Source organism: Wyeomyia smithii, chromosome 3 (genome assembly GCF_029784165.1).
Source record: "Wyeomyia smithii strain HCP4-BCI-WySm-NY-G18 chromosome 3, ASM2978416v1, whole genome shotgun sequence".
NCBI lineage: Eukaryota > Metazoa > Arthropoda > Insecta > Diptera > Culicidae > Wyeomyia > Wyeomyia smithii.
In genome coordinates, this window is record NC_073696.1 from 189097762 (window position 1) to 189120195 (window position 22434).

Here is a 22434-nt window from a genome sequence, read left to right on the forward strand (position 1 = left end):
GGATCCCAAATAAACTTAGAAAAAAGGAAAAAAGATTGTGAAGGAGCTTTTCTGTTACGGGGATTGAACCCAGTCAGTGTCAGTTTTGGATCATAAGAGATAACTCTTCGCAAAAAATTACTCATTTTAATCAGAACTGTCTTGTTTTGTTACATTTTGTTAAAATTATAGACTGAAAAATTTCCAGCAACAAAATTTAAAATTACGCAATCAATCTATCTCAAAATTAAGTTATAGAGGAGACGAAAGATTAATTCGGGACATCTAGTGTTGGGTTTCTAATCCGATTATACTTTATTCACTGTGATTCAATCAGGGAATTTTATGTTGAAAATTTTTTCGCCATCCTTTGTTAAGAATTGTCATAATAATTTATCAATCTACAAAATTTCCGTTTTAAAAATATTTCCGAAAACCAATCGGAGCTTGAGTGAATAAAAAACTGGATAAAACTGGCAAATATCTGAAAAAACTGGAAGATTTTGGGAATAAACTGTTTGACTGGATCACTTGAAAAAAACTGGAGGAATCCAGTTTAAACTGGAACATTGGCAACCCTGCGCATGAGTGATAACAAGAGCAAAAATATGTTTTTCTCTTTTTTTCTCACATTACAACTATAGAAAATATCAGCAACGTTGGTAGAGCCAATTCCTTGTTCTGTTTTATCTCACAGAAAACCCAGGAAATCATCAGTCAGCAAATAGTAATGCATAGTATTGCGAGTGTCATTAGCTAAAGCATATTATAGAATTGGTTTGGTTTGTGATACAGCATACGATTCGAACGATTCGAAGCATTTGTAGTAGTTCGATTGGACATTTTGTGAAGTATTATTTTTTTACAAGAAAATATTGAATACAAACTGCAGTAGATTATTGTTCGAAAGAGAGACGATTGTAAAACGCCACTTTGCCGGAGTCTGTTAAATGACGTGAGTGTTGTGAGCATAAACCTGTGCATAGAAAAATACAGAAAAGAAGAAGCATTGCCTCACTTCTCGCGTCGTATCGGTCTGGACAGCAGAACAAAAGTAAATTAATTTTTTTTTTTTTGAGAATCGATTGAAGCAAAATACCATTCGGATAGAATGGAAATACTGGGTTTTTTTGAATAGGGTAAACAATTACACATTGTGTATGACTGATTGTTTTATTTGTGCTAACTTGATTTGGAAAACGCCCTTTTTCGACTAAAAACCATCGTCATTAGTTTGAAGAAAAATAGGTAGCAAGTGTGGAACAAAACCGGAAAATTTGGCTGAGCCATCGCAAAGAAGCTCGATAAGTGAACGAGTGATTATTCGTGAATTTTGTGTTTTATGCTTGACTAATTGATAAAAGTTTTTGACTTGCAGCTGAATACATTCTTGCCTCACCTTATGCTTTGTCAGACTTGAGCTATTTTTTTTGTTATACCTCCACTTGTTGTTTTGCTAGTGATGCGAAATGAGCCATGATTTGGCTAAAGTATAATATAAGTTTACTCATTAATTGAACAATACCTGTCCCGTAAAAGAATCGTGAATAATGTCTATATGGTAAATGAAAAAAGTTTTAACTCTTGATAGCGGACATTTTGGAATAACTCAGCAAAAAAGGTTTTTATAGTGCTTGAACAAAAATTACAGAGATCATCAAAATACTAATATTTCGATAAATTTTTTGCAGTGTGTTGAATGATTAGTTATTACTAATCGCGTCTTCGCAAATACTAGCAAGCAACGCAGACGGATAAATATTATGTTTGAATGCAGCTTTTTGGTGGATTCCGACCGGGATTAATCGAGTATAGTACTGTGAACGAAAAGTTGGGCGTGCACTCAATCATAAAGGTAAACACATAAACTATAAGCGTATAGATCGAATACTTACTTGATTTTAAGAGCAACAGTGAATGTATGCCAGTAAAATTGGATGAATGTGTAAATCAAAATTTTATTTACAACACGTTTTGCTTATGACAGCCCCCAAGGGATAGAGTTAGTCCGAATTACGAATATACCAACGATAAGAACTATTCTACTGACGAAGTTTCAGTACAGCTATATAATTACCAACAAAACAAATAGACTATTGTTTGTTTTCCAAAAACCTCCATCTTTTCTAGTTTTCTTTTAGGCCGTAAACATACTGGCCCGGCCTGCGCTGCGAAGGCGACTTGCCTTGCCGCAGGTTAATGTCTAGCTCTACTTAGGGCTGAGCATGAGCATGATGAGCATGATTGACCGCCCGCGGTTGCTACTCCGTTATTGCCAGATCAGCTGTAATTACACAGAGAACCAATAGATGATGCTTGGGATTAACATTCATCCTCAATGTGTAAAAACTGGTGACCTTAATCTTTATATTAGGCAATACCAGCGCCGGCCGCATCCGAATGCAGGTCAAAGAAGTAGTGTGTATAGGAATATGTTGACGTGATACTCGCTTTATTGGAAGCCGAGAACACCTCTGCACTTCCACGAGAAATCACTGGGATGTTGGAGAAAAGGGTAAGGTTTGCAGCAGATTTCGTTTTGGTAAACGATGCGCTGAGTTCTAATACCGGGTTCATAATACCACAAATCGCGCGTACGAGTTCATTATATCTTTTACGGAAATCATAACGCGATCCGAACTTATTCCGGTTGATGATGTAACATCGCAAAAATAATGCGCACGCAAGGATACCGGACCTATAACCTAATCAAGACAGACTCAAATATTCGAAAATCTGTTTATGAAGTCATTATGCAACTACCAAAACGTATCTCTCATTGATTTATCTCAGCTGACTACACAATGTTACGAAGCAACCAGATATACATTAACCGAAAACAATACTGCAAGCGGTCAGCAAGAGAACTTCAAAAACGGCCTATTTGCTTGGCCATCGCCGTTTGAAACGAACGAAAAAAGAAAGAAAAAGAAGGATGTGTGCGTTGACAGGCGAGTCGCGTATAATCCTGATATAAATTGCAAATAATTGCGATAATTGGTGGCGATTAATTACGATGTTTTGTCGCGATTAATTATTTACGATATTTATCGAACGAACGGAACCTACTCCGAATCACTGCGTGCTGAAATAGAACCTACGGGTGGACAGTCTGCGAATAAATGGTTTTGTACACCTCGGCAGTCACAACACACCGAAAATCCATAGTTGAGCAAAGCTCACCTGGGCCGAAAACACGTTTACCCCGGAAAGTTATGCGCGACCGCTCTATTCCCTCTTACCGACACATACGCGGAGACACGGTATTTCGCGTTGATTACCATTTACTTCTTGAATAATGAAGCGAAGATACCTACTGAGTATGAAAAACTGGCAATGTTTCATGCATTCGTAGCTAGAAAATTTAAAAAATGCAAATATGCATATCTAACAAGACCGAGCAATAATTAGATTCAACAAAATGCCAAAACAATCGCAATCAAAATTTATTTGCCATGCTGACCGACAAGATTTCTACTTAATTAAATTAAAAATTGTCTATGTGTTTCAGTATTTACTCAAAAGCTAGAAAAATCATAAAACAAGGGCATAAAACTGCTCAAAATGAAAGCAGAGAAAAAAAAAACAAAAAAAAAACTTTGCTTCCCTTTTGCCATGCAAATCAAACAAAAAACACAGGCAAAACGTCACTAACACTAATACTTATCCTTTAATTCCCGCGTCCTCTCTGAACCATCATGCTAGTGCGAGAAAGTGCCGCACGCAAGAGCAACGGTCATCCTGCACTCGCACTTCTCTCGCTTTTCCTTGTTCACCTTGCACTTACTCACACACACTTATGACAAGGCAAGGGCTGGCGGGAAACGTGCTCCGCCACCGAAAAAGAAATGCAGCTCTCACAAATTAGCCACAAAATTGCACGAATCTTTCACGGATTTCAACATTGACGTCACTCTCACCGATAATAGGAAACCGCCACATTTCGTATTACCTTTTACTCCACCCTTTGCACGCAACCGTATTACCTTTTACTCCACCCTTTGCAAATATAACGATTACGCGACGGGGAGGCTAAATAAAATACGTCGACATTATTGCACTATCCCCAACCGTACTCGACAACCCTCGGAACACTTCATCGCGATTCAAATCAAACACTCGGAATTCACACCGAAACAACAGCGGCCTTCATTCAATAAACGTAGACACATTCCTTTTCCAGATAGAAAATATATAACTTATAAAAACTTGAAAAAACAATGAAAAATTCCGACGAGAAACATTTTCACGTTCGTTCTTGATCACAGCTTGCTTCGATCTCTCAATGTCTAGCTCTACTTAGGGCTGTACATTAACCCACGGTAAGGCGAACCGTCTTCGCAACGCAAGCCGCGTCAGTATGTCCTTAGTAGTTCTCATCCACTCTGATGATATCGCAGTGTTTAGATTTTTGTTCCATACAGCACATTTTAGACACTTCAGTATTTTTTTGCTTGACTTGTATTGACCGCTACATAAAATGATAGGATACTAGAAGCAACGTTCGTTTTAAAATATTCCTCAAATTCGTGTCCAGTACCATTTTCGAATTTACAAAAACGGTAAATGTTTTTGTAAAATCGAAAATGACCCGTCCAATCAGAGAACGACTCCTTTTTGGGAATAAATACTTTAAATTAAATGTTAATAAGAAACGAGATTATGTTTCATGAAAGAAGCTTAAGTTTTAGAGCATTTTTTTAACTTTGAATTTTTAACAATAGTTGTATTCCAATGATGTTAGAAGATTCACATGGTCATTTCAAATCAAGAAGTTTATAGAAATCAGCCTTGTAAATGTGAAATGTTATTTTAAATACAAGCTTAGAAGCTTTTGAACTTATTCGTAACCATAGATTCATGGAAGTGTGTGATCATTATTGTACAATTTACTATTTATCAGTATCACGATTTTGCAAACAGTTCGCATGAAATAGGGGTAAATAGAGTATAAATTCATTAACTGTTGTTGACTAGATTGGCCACGAATGCATCTAGATTACATCGATCTGATAATAATCCATTGTTCGAAAGATACAAACGAGTATCATTTCAACTTCTAGAGCGTCTTTTACAAGGCGCCCCGGGAGGATATTTCTCGGAGTTTCTGAGTCTCGGGAACTTTTCATTCAAACCAAATCAAATTTCTTTAAAATATTTTATACAAAGAAAATTATTGGAAAATCGATTTAAAAATACAAACTTGTGACAGATATCTGTTAAGACTGGTCATATAACCATGAACCGTTTCTCATGGCCAATCTAAGCAATTCTCTGTAGAAGATGGGCAACTTTGTGGTCCTCAAATTTAGGTACGATCCAAACCTCTTTCAATGTTCAACTTAAACAATGAAGCGTCCTAATTCACCAGCTTTGGGTACTCTTCGGTTACGTGAACTGAAACGACTTCGGAATAACTCTCAGCGCAAGCATCGTCAACTGAATACAGCGCTTACGAAGAGCAATTTCGAGCGTTACTCTGATGAGTCTGAAAATTTATTCATTTGTACAGTCAACAGGTAGACACAACCCCAATGACTAGAACTAAAACTTGAATTAACAAGTAAGGACTAAATTTAATAGAAATCTTAAAAAGTTATTTCTAATTACACGTCTAGATCGATTAAAATCGAAACATTCAAAACAATTGTTGAACACGCGACAAATACATTTTATCGAGTCGTGTATTCGGTATGATCCAACCTTTAGTTCGTCTTGGAGCTGCCTATGCTGACAAACGTATGGAACCGAACAACATGTCTGCGGGTGTTCTCGTTTGAACGACTGAGAAGCTCAGAGCAATCTATATTGGATGTCAGCAAGTCACTGATAAAGCAGGCTTTAGCGACATTTCTTCTGACGTTGACTGCGTCCAGTTGTATTAACCTGCAGCGTTCAGTATAGCTGGGATGTTATTTCGGTCACGCACTGAAAATGACGCAGCGCAAAACGTACAAACTTTCGTTGAACCGCCTCGATTCTATTGATTCCGTTTTGGTAATACAACTACACCGGCGCCGACCATACTAAAGCGCAACATAGAGCCTTCAAGCAGTACACATCCCTGAAGTATTCGCCAAATCGAACCACATATAACACTTGATTTTTGAACGTTAGAGAAGAATCGAGAAGTACTCCAAAGTCTTTCACGGTGCTCTCGCGTTTATAACAGTGCCGCTTAAGACGTAGTCGTCGTTTACGCCCGAAGGATATTACAGAGCATTTCAAAACATTAAATTTGAGGACCGTTCAATTTGTCTTGTACCAAGCTGCAAAGTTCATTTTGGAGAAAGAGGGCATCGCTCGGTTTTTTTATAACATAGTTAAGATTCAGATCATCGGCCTACGATTCCTTTTGGCATTCCAGGACGTGATTTATATCGTTCATGTACAACAAAACATAAATGGTACCTTGCGGAACGCCAAATTTCGCTTGGAAAGGAGATGAAACGTGACCATCTATTTTAACGGAAGTATTCCTGTTAGTCAGGGACGAGCGCGGCGAACAATGAAGACTACCGCCAATGCCTAATCTCTCCAATTTAGCCAAAACTATTTCGTGATCCATTTTGTCAAATGCAGCGGAAAAATCTATTCATCGCATCTACCTTCGAGCCGCGACGAAGCACACAATGATCATTATACATTATAAGAGCTTAGATGCAGTTTTTGGGGACAACGGCTGGAACACAATCGGGGCAAAGACTAGAAGAGTTTTTCAGCATCACACTGTATAAGTCACACTTGTTACAGGTGCTGACCGACCTTCGAGAAGCTTCTGTACATACAGAAGCGCTCGTACATACATCGGAATCTGAGGCATGTCAGCTGTTCTGAAAGTTGTTTGCGTTCGTTTTTGCTGATAGAGTTACTTTTGACCACGAAGCCAAATTAGCGGCATCTGATATTCCTTCCTGTTTAGTTAACTTGAGCACCTTTACAATTACGACCGAAATGGCATTGGCTGCTGCTAAAAAATTAAAACGGTCATATTCGTCAGGTCCTGATGGAATTTCTGCTGTTGTCTTTACTGCCGTTCCAAGCATAGTTGTCCCAGCGTGCATAAGGTTTGTGTAAAACATGGGACAACTATGCTTGGAACGGCAGTTTAGCTTCCTGCAGATTGGAAGCAGTCACTGATGTTTCCCATGCTTAAATCCGGTGTCCGGCAAAACGTTAGAGATTATCGTGGCATTACTGGCCTTTCTGCTGGGCCTAGAATGTTTGAGATCATAGAAAGTGGCTATATGCTTTCTCGCACTAAGCACTATATCTCCATCACTCAGCATGGTTTTATGACGGGCCGCATTACTGGCCTATCTATCTTATTTGATTTCAATTCGTCGTGTATCCCACAAATACAACAGAAAGCTCAGGTAGACGCGATTTACACCGATCTCAAGACAGCTTGTGATCGTTTGGACTATGTAATACTCTTGTGTAAAATCTCGCGGTTATGTGCTTTCCAACAGTTCGTTGAACGGTTGAGCTCGTACCTTCGTGGAATAGTTCTACGCGTAAAACTTGTTTCAAGTATATCATCGCAATTCACTAACAAGTCAGGAGTTCCCCAAGGAAGCAACATGGGGCCCTTGTTATTTGCACTGTTTTTCAATGATATGACACTGCTGCTAACAAGCCTGTCGTCGTAGATTCGAGTCTCGACTCGGGAAAGACTGTTAGTGTCAGTAGGATCGTAGCGCTAGCCCCGCAATTGTCCTGTACACTTAACAGTTGGCTGCGAAGTCTGTGTATAATAAACAGAAGGTGTAGTTCCGAATTGGAATGTAGCACCAAGGCTTTGCTTTTGGCTTTGCTTTTGTTTATAGCTAAATTACTTTGTGGAGAAATCGACTCACTCTCTTGCAGAGGCGACGCGTGGCCAAGTGGGCTACCTGTTCAACCAATTTTTGCTACATTGAAACAATAATGTTGTGAAGAAAGATTGGACAAATTTCATTTATTTATATGGCAAAGGAATCCTACTGTCTATTATGAGCGCTAATTGTCGATAATTTCTTCGTAGAAAAATGATATCTGCTTCATTTCATAGAGGAAATCTGTTTTCCACAGCTATTATCATGATTGTCATTAACTATGACCGATTCTGGCCCTATTACAGCCACAAATAACTCTTGATCCATCGAAGAACTGATAAAGTTCGTTCAACGGATGCCGTTGTGTTAGGCAATGCCAGATTATTCTGCCAGCCTAAGCGTTTCAGAATAATTTTTTGCAGTTTTTTTTTCTAACGACAGTCGAAGTTAGGTTTTTGCCTCTAAGCTCTTCAAGTGAGTAAAGAACCTAGCTTTGTCGAATTTTAGTTCCATGCTAAATCGTATCCTTAGACGATGATAAAATTTTAAACTAGAAAGTAATTAGCGCGTAAAAGACAAACGTGTACTTTACGGGCTAAACGACGTTCAAGTTTTCGAATGAACAAAATGGATGAAAAGGCTTGAATGAAAACCAAAAAACACCACCACACCCAGAAAAATAATGAATGAATCTGCTACGAAAGCTCTGAAGATTGAAATCTGCGTACTCTCGCGGCCACATGGTCTCTCTCGAATTTCAACGATGTCGAGAGAAGAAACAGAAAGGCAAAACGAAACAGGTGAAAAGACACTGAAGAGAGGGTGTATAATGAATGTCTTCTCTCGTTGCTATCGGCTTTTCGTTCAACAATGAGTTTGAACCAAAAATGTCATTTTTACGCAAGGCGTTGCATTAGTAGTGGTGAACATAGCAGACTGCGTTTGCCCTGTCGCAGAGAAGTGTTTGAACGACTCTCGGTTCAAATGAAAGGCCTGAACAAACGGTAGTCATTACTGAGTGTGGGTTGCGTTGCGTGTGAGTTGTATGGCGTAGTTTGAAGTGTAACCTATCAGGTTACATTCTTTGCGGCGAATAAGATTCCACTAAGTTGACAACAGAATAAGCATGTTCGGGATAACATTACAATTACAAATAAATTACTTTCGATGATTTTTCATCCACTCCAAAAATGTGAAACGGTTAACTTTTTGTCTGAGATTGTCTACCTGTCTTATGAACAGTTTGAACAGGTGGACGAGACGCCTCTGCTCTCTTGTGAACTTTCGATCTTCACAACGCGCTCTGCGTTCAACTAGATTTCTGCAAACCCCATACCGTCGTACATCATTTGGCTATAATGAGCCTGTCACCGCCTGTATTCGAACTTTTGCTCGTGTTGAACCCCTGTTTGACCTCAACGAACCCGTGAATAAATTCATGCAGAAGATTAAAAGAACGAACATTTTATAAACTTGACATTAGGTTGGTTATATTTATTAAGGCTTTGGTCAGATAAATCATAGCAAACAAATAAATAATTGTCAGATGGCCAGTGCACAGAAATGTGACAACTGCAGTAATTCAATTTACCGCCTTTCTGCAGACTGAATATACAATATCTTCCATTCATTTATCAGGAACCCCTTCTCACTCTTTGATCTCGGCCATAGCCCACTATAGCGCTCAGATATGTACTTCGTCATCGCGTTTTGTCAGTCGACGAATTTTCTGAATATGTCTCGCCTTGTTTTACTGTAGTATCACCGTAGCCTGGCAATATACTGGATTCATCCATCATCTAGTACTTGTACGTGGGAATATATTTTTAGTTTTAGTTCCGTATAAAAGGCTTAGAACCGCACCAAGTTGTTTTTTTACTCGCAGGGATGCAGTATCAACGATGGCTTTACTTTAAAGCTTCACAATTAGTAGTGGGTTACCATTGTACTATTAATTAAACGTTTGATTGAGATCTTTACTTTGCGGTGATTGAGCTTACCTTACCTTACCAGTCAGCTCCAGGCCGAAGTGTCCCTTGCTGTTCGAAGAAGTCGTCTCCATTCAACTCGGTCCATGGCTGCAGCTCGCCAGCCATGTCGTCTGCGGAGGCCCCGCAGGTCGTCTTCCACTTGATCGAGCCACCTTGCTCGCTGCGCGCCCCGTCGCCTTGTTCCAGTCGGGTTGTTATCAAGAACCAGTTTCACCGGGTTGTCGTCCGACATCCTAACGACATGCCCAGCCCACCGTAGTCTCCCGATTTTCGCCGTTTGAACGATGAGTGGTTCTCGCAGCAGCTGATGCAACTCATGGTTCATCCGCCTCCGCCATGATCCATCTTCCATCTGCACTCCACCACAGATGGTACGCAACACCTTTCGTTCGAAAACCCCAAGGGCGCGTTGGTCCTCCACGAGCATAGTCCAGGTTTCGTGGCCGTAGAGGACTACCGGTCTGATCAGTGTTTTGTAGATGGTTAACTTCGTGCGGCGGCGGATTTTATTCGAGCGGAGTGTCTTCCGGAGTCCAAAGTAGGCACGATTTCCTGCCATAAGGCGTCGACGAATTTCTCTGCTGGTGTCGTTGTCAGCAGTCACCAGTGAGCCCAGGTACACAAACTCGTCTACCACCTCGATTTCATCACCGCTAATATGAATTCGTGGCGGGAGGTTGACACTGTCTTCTCTGGAACCTCTTCCTCTCATGTGCTTGGTCTTCGATGCGTTTATGGCCAGTCCAATTCGTCCGGCTTCAGCCTTCAGTTCAAGGGTTCGTGCTACAATATCAATGTCATCGGCGAAGCCAAAGAGCTGAACAGACCTTCTAAAAATCGTGCCACTCGTGTCGATAGCAGCCCTACGTATCACACCTTCCAAAGCGATGTTGAATAGCAAGCACGATAATCCATCACTTTGCCGTAACCCTCTTCGAGATTCGAAGGGACTCGAGAGTGTCCCCGAAACTCGAACTACGCACATCACCCGGTCCATCGTCGACTTGACCAACTGTGTCAGTTTATCCGGAAAGCCGTAATCGTGCATAATCTGCCATAGCTGGTCTTGAACGATTGTGTCGTATGCCGATTTAAAATCGATGAACAAGTGATGTGTGGGCACGTTATACTCACGGCACTTCTGTAGGACCTGCCGTACCCCGAATATTTGGTCCGTGGTGGCGCGGGCACCCATAAATCCCGCTTGGTAATGCCCCACGAATTCCCTTGCAAACGGTGATAGTCGACGGCACAGAATTTGAGAGAGTACCTTGTAGGCGGCGTTCAGCAACGTGATTGCGCGGTAGTTGCAGCAATCCAACTTGTCGCCTTTTTTGTAGATGGGGCACACTGTACCCTCCATCCACTCCGCGGTGATTAAGCAAGTCATTTTAAATTAAATGCAAAATAATGTATTCAAGTGCTGTTTTTCATTTGCCATAATTATTTTTCATAACATTGTTTATAAGAATGCGTTTTAAACAGTTAAAGACTATTCTTGTAATATCTTTTTTCTTTTGCAGAATATTCGAATGGTGCGTGTTTTAAACAGTATAAAATACTGTTCCATTCAAAGACTTAGATATTAAAAACGTCCCCCTTCGTTCACTGGAATTTCGACTTAAACAATGACGGAATACAAATTAGTAGTGGTAGGTGCAGGAGGCGTTGGAAAGTCGGCTCTCACGATACAGCTCATACAAAACCATTTTGTGGATGAATATGATCCCACAATTGAGGACTCCTATCGGAAACAAGTTGTCATTGGTAAGTTACTGGTCCGTTATAATAGGTTATTAAATATTAGTGGGATATATTTTTGATATAGGTACTACCTATAAATATTTTACAATAGCTCATATGCAATTCTTTAGGTAAGAAGCTTATTATCTACAACATTTTCTTGCGAGAATTCTTTGGAACAATTTTAGAAATACACTAAGGTCGCTTTTTACGCGTTTTTAACGCGGATTCCGGAATTTACGCGTTTTTTTTACGCGGATTCCAGTATTCACGCGGTATTTTATTTTACGCGGATTTCGGTTTCTCTTCACTCGGATTGCAAAATTTACGCGGGTTTTTTTACGCGGATTCCGAAATTTACCCGGTTTTTTTACGCGGCACGTATATCTCGCGTAAAAAGCGACCTTAGTGTAAATCTTTCCTTCGAAACTATTATTCCTCGAAATAGATTTTCTCCCCACAACTTGACGTACGCACGTTGGACCTAATAATAATAATATACGTTGAAAGTACATTGAAAATAAAATCCTCAACTCTGTCATTTAGACTTTTGAATTTGGCGGCAAAACATTATATGGCAATCAATAACATAATATGTAACAACCGATAAATTAGTCAACGCTCGCATTTAGGTTCAGGTACTAACTAACAATTCTTTGTTGAAATTTGACTTTACCTGTTTACTGAACTCAGAGATTCGCATTCAGAGCAATTGCGGGTTAGTGCTTCGATTCTGCTACCAAGGCCGGAAGCATACTAATAGTGAGATAAGAACTGGATTATGTCGAATTTCTTTTGCGGCCGAGCTAGCACCGTTTCTGTAGCTAAAAATTGAACAAACAAACGAAGTTTCTCGGAAGAGTGGGATTTTCAAGGCCAGAAATTAAAAAAAAACCGTGGGATACTACCCCCTCCTAAAATTACGTAACGCTGAACAACCTGCCTCCTCCATCATCACAGTTACGTAACTGGCTCACCCCCCACCCCTCGTGAGTTACGTAATTACGACCCTAAGAAAAATCAGGTTAATTTATTCCGGGTTCCTGGTTACTGTACAATCGAAAGAAACTAGAAGGTTGACCCACTAGCCAGACAAGCATCATCCACTAACTTTGTTGGTCCAGAACCTTTTTGAGGAGTCTCACCAAGCGCTTTACAAGCTGAACTCGCAGGATGGGAGAAAGCGACCATCAGAGCAAAATGAAAAACCATAAGCGCATTACGATAAGCGAAAAAAGAATCAGAGCCAAATCGCAAGAAGAGCTTCGTACTTCTTAGGCTCAATAAGAGAGACCTGAGGACATTTACAATTCTAATGGCGGGGCACTGTTCGAGCAAGTTAATTTCAAGAAGCAAACTTGATGATAAATGTCGCCTTTGCGGCATCGAAAGCGAAACATCGAACACCTACTCTGCAAATGCAACGCAGGTTGCGTATCTTCGGTAAGGGGCACGAAGAACCTGCCGATATTTGGAGGGAAAGTCCCGGTGAGGTAATAAACTTCATACGGAGTGCGTTGCCTTACTGGGACAAATGTGCAATGCCGCAAGGACATCAACTCGCTAAATAGTGACGAACTTGCTCGTTGGCACTTAGAGTAAGTTGGGGCATACCACATTAGATCAAATAATGATCGCAGTGATTCAGTCTTCTACAGGAAGGAAACAGGTTCATCCAGCATCATTTATTTCATATGGCATTTGTAGTTCTGGTGTTGCTACCCCGCAAAAACGAATTCGAATTAGCCGTAAACAACTCATTAGGCATATGATGTACTGCAGTTCCAGCGATAGTTGTCCCATGTTTATAGGAAACTACATGAAAACTGGAACAGCTCCATATGCGTGGAAAGGCAGTAGAAAGTCTGGGAAATCGCGTCTGTGCATCTCTTCGTTTATACTCCAGTATAGAAAACAAAAACGTAGACCTATACCAAAAATCGTACTCTGCTTTTTAGAATCATGAGAATTGGTTTCGAGTTATTGCGCTTCAAAATAAAACAATTTTTTCTCTGTCTGTACAGATGGTGAAACCTGTCTATTAGACATCCTGGATACTGCTGGTCAAGAAGAATATTCAGCTATGCGTGATCAATACATGAGAACAGGGGAGGGGTTCCTCCTGGTTTTCGCGGTGAATAGTGCCAAAAGTTTCGAAGATATTGGTACGTAAAATGTAGATCATGTAGTTGTTTACACATAATCAAACTGATGGTTTTTTATTATTCACAATAGGAACATATAGAGAGCAGATAAAGCGCGTAAAAGATGCCGAAGAAGTTCCCATGGTTCTGGTTGGAAACAAATGTGATTTGCAAGCATGGGCAGTCGATATGAATCAGGCGAGAGATGTAAGTTTTTGATTGTATTCAACACATGCTAACATGCTAATACTCTGAAACTCTTCATTTTGCGTTCACAGGTGGCGAAGCAGTACGGTGTTCCATTCGTTGAAACGTCTGCAAAAACCCGAATGGGAGTTGACGATGCCTTTTACACACTTGTCCGCGAAATCCGTAAAGACAAGGAAAGAGGGAAAAAGAACCGAAAGCATAACAAGCTAGGACCGGGTCGCCGTTTCAAGTGTCGGCTGCTGTAATTTCATTTCAATTACATAAATGAGAATCGAGTGCTGCCCCTCTAACGACTGCTACCCAAAGGAAGGAAATCTGTGAGCCCTTGTACGATCGCACAAAGCTAACACTCAATTAAGTTGCGTTATCGCCTTGTTCAAACATTTAACAGAAATTGAAAAAAAATCATTAATCAAGTTCAAGCTTTTCACCGTGAATCAGGTATTGGTATTCTTGCTCGAGACGCATGTTTCTATATTTACCTGGCCCGTTTATATATACCATATAAAGTTGGTAATAAAATTGAAACAAACTGCTGGTAACTTATTTTCAACGTTTCTGGATTAACAAGCATTCGAGTTTTAACGCAATATTTGTGACAACCGAGCAACGTGATTGTCTTAATAATTAGTTGTATTTTGAAACCAGACAAGATTAAATAATTTGTTTGCATTAGGTTAAACTCAGTTTGTTTCTCGTCTCGTTGTAAAAAAACCTCACTGAAAAGAAACCGAGAATTATAGGTATACAGCAACTTGAATTTTGCCAAGAGCATGACGGTATGTGAACTCGATTTCAATATGATCGAGTCATTAACCAATTTATTTTGCCATTTCGAAGAGTAACGCATAGATACGCGGAGATTCCAATTTTGTACATGAAAGCAAAATTTTAATTATAAAAAAAAAAACAATTTTGCAGCTTGAGCAAAAGCGGTAAACGATTTATTGTGGTTCGAATCATACTAACTGCAAAGTTATTACTAGAATATTAATCGATGCGCATAGAAAACCTTATATCACACAAGAATAAAAGTATCACTAACTGTTACTTTCTCAGTACTCTTTAGAGTTACTTTATGATATTTTGTAACTGTGGAATCACTGTCTTCGAAATATTGTTTACCATTTTAAATTATGCTCGTAGGCCGCTAGTAATAATTATGTATTGAATTTGCATGCCCAATTCTCGTAACTCTTAACAAGATAAAACACATTTACGTAAATCTATAAGCTACGCGTGGCTTGCTTAATCAAGATAAACTCCATTCAATAATCCATTCACAGTGAAGGCAAATATTTTTTCTACACTGCTCGTCATATTATCACATCAACAACTCATTTCGTGCTTCAAACGAAACATCAATCGGCTCTCGCAGCATTAAGAACACTCACTCGGTCGGCATTTGAATCTTTTAATGCCATTTGGCATCATTCGCCAGGTTTACGTTCAAGGTGTAAGTGATCAACAGATTCGATGGGAAGTTAAATGGACGCAACAGTAGTGATGTGTATTCTACCTACTAATTTTACGCTGCTTATAAGTAAGTACATACATCACTGTATTCAAAACAGTAAAGACCATCATGGTACTAATGCATTACTTGTACGTACCAAAATTACCATGACTACATAGTCGTGTACCGAATATTATTCCTATATACCTAAAGACAAATAATCAATCTGCGCTCAAGTGTTCCAAAAAAATTGAATACGGTCAAGTTATTTCGAATTGCCAAAGTAGAAATGATCGCGTCGACATGAACGCAGAAACCTAATACTACCTACTATTGAAAAGAATGTAACTATAATGTATTGTACTTATATCTGGGTAAGTTTTGTATGTACTTTCTTATAAGAAGTATTTACTTGGCAAAGTGTAATTACGCATGGGAAAAATCAAATGGTGGTTGGTACACTCTAGTTGAGAAGGCAGCGTAAAGCTGCAGAATCTCACATTGCGCATCGCAATACCAATTGCAAGAGAAAATTATAAATGAAGGCACTAAACAAATGTTGTTTATCTAATTTGCATGAATTTTAAATCTTTCGAAAGTAATATTGCTTGTTTAGCAAATAAAATCGACATCGTTAGGAACGCAAAATAGGGCATACTTCAAGCACTCAGCTGAACTTGTGTAAGTACCGGCAAATATGTTTATTAAAAATGCCTGCAACAAAAATGTGCAACCAAACCTTAGGGTAAAGGTTAATGCATCAGTAATCTGAACATTGAAAATTTGAGAAAAAAAATGAACGGATATATATATTTTTAAGTGCACTGCTCGTGCTTATGAGAGGTTTCCAGTGCGGTGTGTAAACATAATGGAGGAATTCTAATGTATAAAAAAGTCACGAATGGAAAACGATTGAAGTCAAAATAATGATTAAATAAAATTGATTCATTAATAACAATTTCAGTAGTTGGTTGTTTTATCCAGCGTCACGTAGGTCTATATAAATGAGCATAAAACAAAAGTGGGGAAACTCTCTGACACTTGCACGCACCCCTCTGCTCACAGTTGATGCCAAATAGTGACGTAGCTATTTGTGTTAACCATTGAGTTAGTGTAGTTGTTTGAAGCTTTTACTAATACTAGAAAACACACCTTCCTCCTCACCTTTCTTTTATGTTCATTGGGTTTATATCAGATCCATCCAGGCCTATGAAAAGAAACCATCTTTTCATGACCCAAAAATAATATGTAACAATATGGAACCACGGTGGGTTCGAAATGAAAATGGAGCCAAAAATATACAGGGGCTTATTACCGATGTCACCTCACGGTGAGAACGAAGTGAAAAAATCTCACGGTGAAAAACGACGCGTGCAAATCTGATAGAAACACGTCTAGTTTGTAGGAACTATTAGAGTGAAGTGAGGTTTATAAAAAAATCAAATTCATAGCTTACTACTAACATTCCCCCTTAAGCATGAATTTTAGTAACTCCTAAAGCTTTCATGGCATCCAGAAACTTTTGTCCAGTAATCGGTTTTGTCAGAACATCAGCCTTCTGTTGCTTCGATTCAACGTGCAGCAGCTTAATAGTTTTTAACTCGACCTGTTCCCTTACAAAATGGTGTCGCAAATCGATGTGTTTGCTGCGGGGTGAATACCCAATTTCCTTTTCAGCTAGGCATATTGTACTGCGATTGTCGCAGTTTATTTGAACAGGTTGATGAACTCCGAATATTTCGCTCCGGAATCCTCGCCACCACAACGCTTCTTGTGCTGCAGCAGACATTGCCATATATTCTACTTCAGTCGTAGAGAGCGCAACGGTTGGTTGTTTGCGACAGCTCCACGACACCGATCCACCAGCAAACTGGAATACATAACCAGTGATCGATCGTCTTGATTCGGGGTCGTTGCCCCGATCCGCATCGCTGAACCCTTCGAATTCTCTTTCATTTTTCTTCACGTAAACCAGTTTCATCAGCTTCGTTCCTTTCAGATAACGCAAGATTCTCTTTGCTGCCGACCAGTGCGCTTCCCCCGGATTACTGCTAAAGCTACTCACGGAGTTCACAGCATAAGCGATGTCGGGCCGAGTGCACTGTGCCAGGAACTGCAGGCCACCCACTAATTCACGGAACGGAACCAATGCCATACGCTGCTTCTCACGTTCGTCCTTCGGGCTCATTTCCTTCGACAATCGTTGATTGCCGTCCACGGGCGTCCCCACTGGGTTGCAGTCAATCATTTTAAAACGTTTGAGTAGTTCATCAATGTAAACTGTTGATCCAGCATTACTGAATCTTCAGTACGTGTGATCCGCATGCCCAAAATTTGTTCCGCTTCCCCGAGATCCTTCATGTGAAATTTCTCCATCAATTGTCTTTTCACGAATTCTACCCATCTCGGCTGGTTGGAGAACACCAGAAAATCGTCAACGTAAACAGCAACAATAATAATGCCATCATCACCGACTTTGTAGTACACGCACGGATCGAAACTCGAGCGTTTCAAGTCGATTAGCTGCAATTTCGCATCAAGCTTGGCATTCCAGACCCGACTGGCCTGCTTTAGACCGTAAAGCGCCTTTCGTAAACGACAAACCTTTTTGGAATCCTTTTTGTCCACAAAACCTTCGGGTTGTTCCATATAAATTTCCTCCTCTGTCAAGTTGCCCTGAAGAAAAGCCGTCACTGCATCCATTTGGTAAATGCTAAGGTTCATTTGTGCAGCTAGGGCCAGCAGATAGCGAATACTGGCATATCTGACGACTGGAGAATACGTCTCATTGTAGTCGACACCCTTTATCTGAGAGAAACCCTTAATTACAAGCCGAGCTTTATAGCGCTGCACCGATCCGTCGGCATTTGTTTTCAGCTTGTAAACCCATTTGCATTTCAGCGCCTTTCGTCCTGGAGGAAGTTTAGTTAGCTCCCAGGTTTTGTTGCTCTTCAAGGACTCGAATTCTTCTACCATCGCTTTCTGCCACGACTGTCCATCACCGCAGCCTATTGCTTCTTTAAATGACTGGGGTTCGTCGATTTCCTGTGGGCACGGAATGTGTTGAGGAAGAATACTGCAAGTCATCTTATAATCGGTATACTTGCCTGGAAGTGTGCGCTCCCTGCCACTGCGCCTGACCACATTGTGTGGATCCTCTTTTTGCGGAGGGAGCGCTGGTGCTGGATAAGACATCGTTACCACAGTATCGTTTGCGCTGCCATAGTCGGTTTCACATTCGGTATCACCAAACGTGCTGTCGAGATCCGACTCGTCGTCGGTTTCGTGGTTGTTACTGTTTGGTGTATCGGACGGAGGAACAATCACTTTTTGATCGACTGAACCACAGCTCTCTAACTGTATCCAATCCTCAACCAACTCGGCTGATTCGTTCAGAATCGGTGTTTCTGCTACCTCACTCAGAAAAACGACATCACGGCTTACAATAACCTTCTTGGTCCTTGGAACATAAACTCGAAATCCTTTCGCTTGAACCGCATATCCGACAAAAATCCCTGATTCAGATTTTACATCCCATTTCTGCCTTTTGACTTTAGGCACATGACACATTACCTTTGCGCCAAATACTCGCAGGTCAGAAAGATCTGGTTGCTTGCCACCGAATGCTTCTCCTGGAGTCACAGTTAACCCCTTCGTCGGAGATCGGTTGATCAAAAATACAGCAGTCGCAACAGCTTCCGCCCAAAAAGCTTTGTCCATCTTAGCATCGAATAGCAGGCATCGCGCTTTTTCAACCACGGTCCGATTCATTCGCTCAGCGAGACCGTTTTGCTCCGGGTTGTCAGGAACCGTCATTTCGTGATGAATTCCTGAACTTCGCAAAAACCGTTCCATTTCTTGGTTCACGTATTCTAAGCCGTTGTCCGTCCGCAGTCGCTTGATATGTTTTTCGGTTTGATTCTCAGCATAAGCTTTGAAATCCTTAAAACAATCCAGCACCTGCTTCTTTGACTTGAGGAAGTAGACAAACACCTTCCTACTAGCATCGTCGATGAACGTCAAAAAATATCTGCTTCCGCCTATCGATACGTTCTCCATCGGCCCACATAAATCCGAATGCACTAATTCAAGGATTTCACTTGCTCTAGTGCCCTTATTCTTAAATGGCTGAAGATTCTGCTTCCCTTGTAGACATACAGTATACGTGGGAATAACTGCATCCCGGAATCGAATGCCACTAGCCATTTCACGTAGCTGCTTTAGGCTCTATTGGTGCAGATGACCCATTCGCCGGTGCTAAAGAACCATGTCGTCTGCTTCCTTTGCCGCACACGAAACTTGCTGATTGGCCAAGCACAACTTGTAGAGGCCACCTTCCTCCCTGCCAACAGCGACTAGTTCGTTGAATTTCGATCGAACTTCACAAGCGCCCGTCATGAAGACTACACGATATCCGCTGTTACAAATTTTGCTCACCGACATTAAATTGAGCGCTAAGTCTGGAATGCATAGGACATTAGCCATCATCAAATCGCACGAACAACCTTGCACATCTGCTACGAGGTTTACTGTTCCGGTTGCAACCACCAAAGATTCCGCATTGTTCGCTACGTTGATATGCTGCACCACCTCTTTGACACAATTCAAAATGGACTTGTTGTGGCACATGTGAGACGTTGCCCCCGAGTCAAAAATCCAGTCCTCGTTCGCGCCAGACGACGCTTCACGGGCACTGAATGCAGCATGCTTGCCTGATGATTTCTTCTCCTTTTTGTCATTGGCCTCTCGCTTCTGACACTCCGACGCAAAATGCCCCAAACGCTTACATTTGAAGCACTTTATTGCGGCTTTCTCTTTCTGTTTTGTCTTAGGATGACTGTAGAATGCACCGTCACCGGAACTGGACTTTGTTACACTACTCATCTTCACGTCCTGGAGGATTTTGGCCTTAACTGCATCCGCGTTAATCTTGATCACAGACGCCTCGAGGCCCACAATCATAGGCTCGTACATATCCGGTAGGCCCATCAGAAGAAGACTCGCCAACCACGTATCGTCGACCTTGTAGCCAACTTAAGAGAGCTTGTGACTGGTCGACATCAGCTGACTTACGTACTCCTCCACAGAACTGCATTCGGACAGCCGGATACTGGTCAGTTTTCGCAACAAACCAATCCGTCTGGTCATCCCGTCATCCTGGAATGCGTTTTTCAAATTCTTCCTTCCGCTTTTGCCGTTTCTGCACTTTGAACCAGACTGTAGTTTACTGGCTCGATGCTGAGGCAGATGGTGGCAAGTACTCGAAGGGAACTACCATCCGCCGGATCGTCTTCATCCCGTGTAACAGCGTCCCAAGTTCCTTCTCGAATCAGGAGCATCTTGGTTGCAAACGCTCACGAGGTGTAATTTTCCCGTCCACAAAGACGTTCCGTCGCTGGTAACGTAATTCCACCCGCCGCAGGAAACCTGGAACCAGACCTTCCTCTGTCCTGTCCTCGGTTAGCATTTATGTTATTACCAACATCATCTTCAATTCTATTCAGCGACATTTTTACTTCTGTTACTACGCAGATATAGGTCACTATGGAGCTAGCGTTGCTGGGCCCATAACCTGATAGACACACGTCTAGTTTGTAGCAACTATTAGAGTGAAGTGAGGTTTATTAAAAAATCAAATTCATAGCTTACTACTGACAAAATCAAATGGGAATCATCTTCACCGTGCCTATTACGGTTGTCATCTCACCGTGAAGTGACTCCCGTAAGGGTATCCTCAACAGTGCGCTACTATTTAAGTTGTTATGACGGCTGTGTACACTGCGGCTATTTTGCTCACTCACCCGTTTTCATACCGATCGTTGCTATCGTCTCAGTTTGACGTTTCATCCAGCATAAACCTTTAAGCCTGTAGTACACTCTTTGACCGAGCGTCAAATATTTGTCTCTTTTTGACAGATAAAAATTTGGTCAAAGATAATTATTTGTCCGATTTTAACATGGGGCAAACACGGGCAAACAACAACCATGATGTCAAATAAATTTGCCCAAAATGTCAAAAGGTAGGCAGAGCTGCATGCCACCACGGGTCGACGTGTGGCGATCGTCGAGGGCGCACAATACAGGTGTGACCACTGACAGTACCGAACAGTCCCGGACCAGCAGCGGGAGGTCGCCTAGGGGTGGTGAGCGTCGGACCAGGGACAGTCGACTCCTCGCAAAAGCCACAATCACCCAGAAGCACCTCTGACGGAGCGAATAGAGCCGCTCCCAACACCCAAAAGCACTTACCCGCCCATCGGGACTGATGCCAGTAAGGTCCCGATTATGGCAACTGGCAGCGTAGTGAACGGATATGAGCTGGATTTCGGAATGGTACCGCATCCTCGGGCTGGCACCTGTATCGAGCTCCCTTAGTAAAGTCGTGTGACAACGGCTTGAAATGGCGAGGTGGTACCCGGTGCAGGGGTCTCCGTCCCAAAAAACCTGGCAGGCCTTCCAGTACGTTCCGAGTCTATTGCCTGGTGGGAATCAGGCAGGAGTAGGATCAGATGCTTGTTCCTGACTTGCGCCGGTCGGTGGAGTCATAGTTGCCCATAAGGCGCTATGACTGCTTACCCTAGCCATGACCTCACTGCTTCGGCATAGACCACCATGGGACCACATAGGCGACTACTCCACTATGGACAAGGATAGCGGCTGGAAGGGGGACCCATTTAACATCAAGATGAACACATTCAAAACGAAAGAGACGAGTGCGGAGGGATTACAAAATCCCTTCGCAAGAGGTGGCATCCAGCGGTCTCCGCAGAAGAAGGCGGAGACGGATGCGGCGAAGTCTGGAGGTGGTAAAACGGCGAATCCGTCGGTGTCCACACCAGACATCTCGGTAGACGGTCCCTTGCTAGTCAAGGCCGTCGAAAGGTGTATGGACACGCGGCCAAGAGTGGCGGCGCTGTCTGAACAACTCGATGCCATAATCGAGTTCTTGGTGCGAAACATCGCTGGCGACCTGAAGCAGAGCCTCCTCCTGCTTCGGAGCACCATTGATGAAGCCAGAAAGGAGCACGAAAAACTCGTAGCTCGGGTGAAGGCGGCCGAGAAAGCGGCCAGGAACGGGAGGGCGACTGCATCTA

The 22434-nt window shown here is 41.7% G+C and overlaps 3 protein-coding genes across 12 annotated transcripts; 1 reads left to right on the forward strand and 2 right to left on the reverse strand.

Moving 5' to 3' along the window:
* Positions 1 to 694: 694 nt before the first annotated feature.
* Positions 695 to 16298, forward strand: LOC129729507 (ras-like protein 1). Of its 10 annotated transcripts, none has more exons than XM_055688123.1 (7): positions 713 to 1295; positions 1358 to 1600; positions 1671 to 1834; positions 11311 to 11554; positions 13555 to 13695; positions 13766 to 13881; positions 13953 to 16298. In XM_055688123.1, the coding sequence occupies exons 4-7, from the start codon at positions 11416 to 11418 to the stop codon at positions 14127 to 14129; spliced, it is 573 nt and encodes a 190-aa protein (XP_055544098.1). In that variant the 5' UTR covers positions 713 to 1295; positions 1358 to 1600; positions 1671 to 1834; positions 11311 to 11415; the 3' UTR covers positions 14130 to 16298. The 10 variants fall into 10 exon arrangements, with proteins under 10 accessions (XP_055544107.1, XP_055544098.1, XP_055544099.1 ...); XM_055688124.1 differs by having other exon boundaries at positions 713 to 1118; positions 1440 to 1600; XM_055688129.1 differs by having other exon boundaries at positions 713 to 1033.
* Positions 16299 to 16811: 513 nt separating this feature from the next.
* On the reverse strand, positions 16812 to 17588 carry LOC129728930 (uncharacterized). The gene has a single exon (XM_055687407.1). The coding sequence runs from the start codon at positions 17586 to 17588 to the stop codon at positions 16812 to 16814; it is 777 nt and encodes a 258-aa protein (XP_055543382.1).
* A 2009-nt stretch (positions 17589 to 19597) lies between these two features.
* LOC129728931 (uncharacterized) lies at positions 19598 to 20679 on the reverse strand. Its single transcript, XM_055687408.1, has 3 exons — positions 20569 to 20679; positions 20414 to 20497; positions 19598 to 20362 (listed from the first exon to the last, which is right to left on the reverse strand). Exons 1-3 carry the CDS (start codon positions 20677 to 20679, stop codon positions 19598 to 19600), a joined length of 960 nt encoding a protein of 319 aa, XP_055543383.1.
* Positions 20680 to 22434: the final 1755 nt, after the last annotated feature.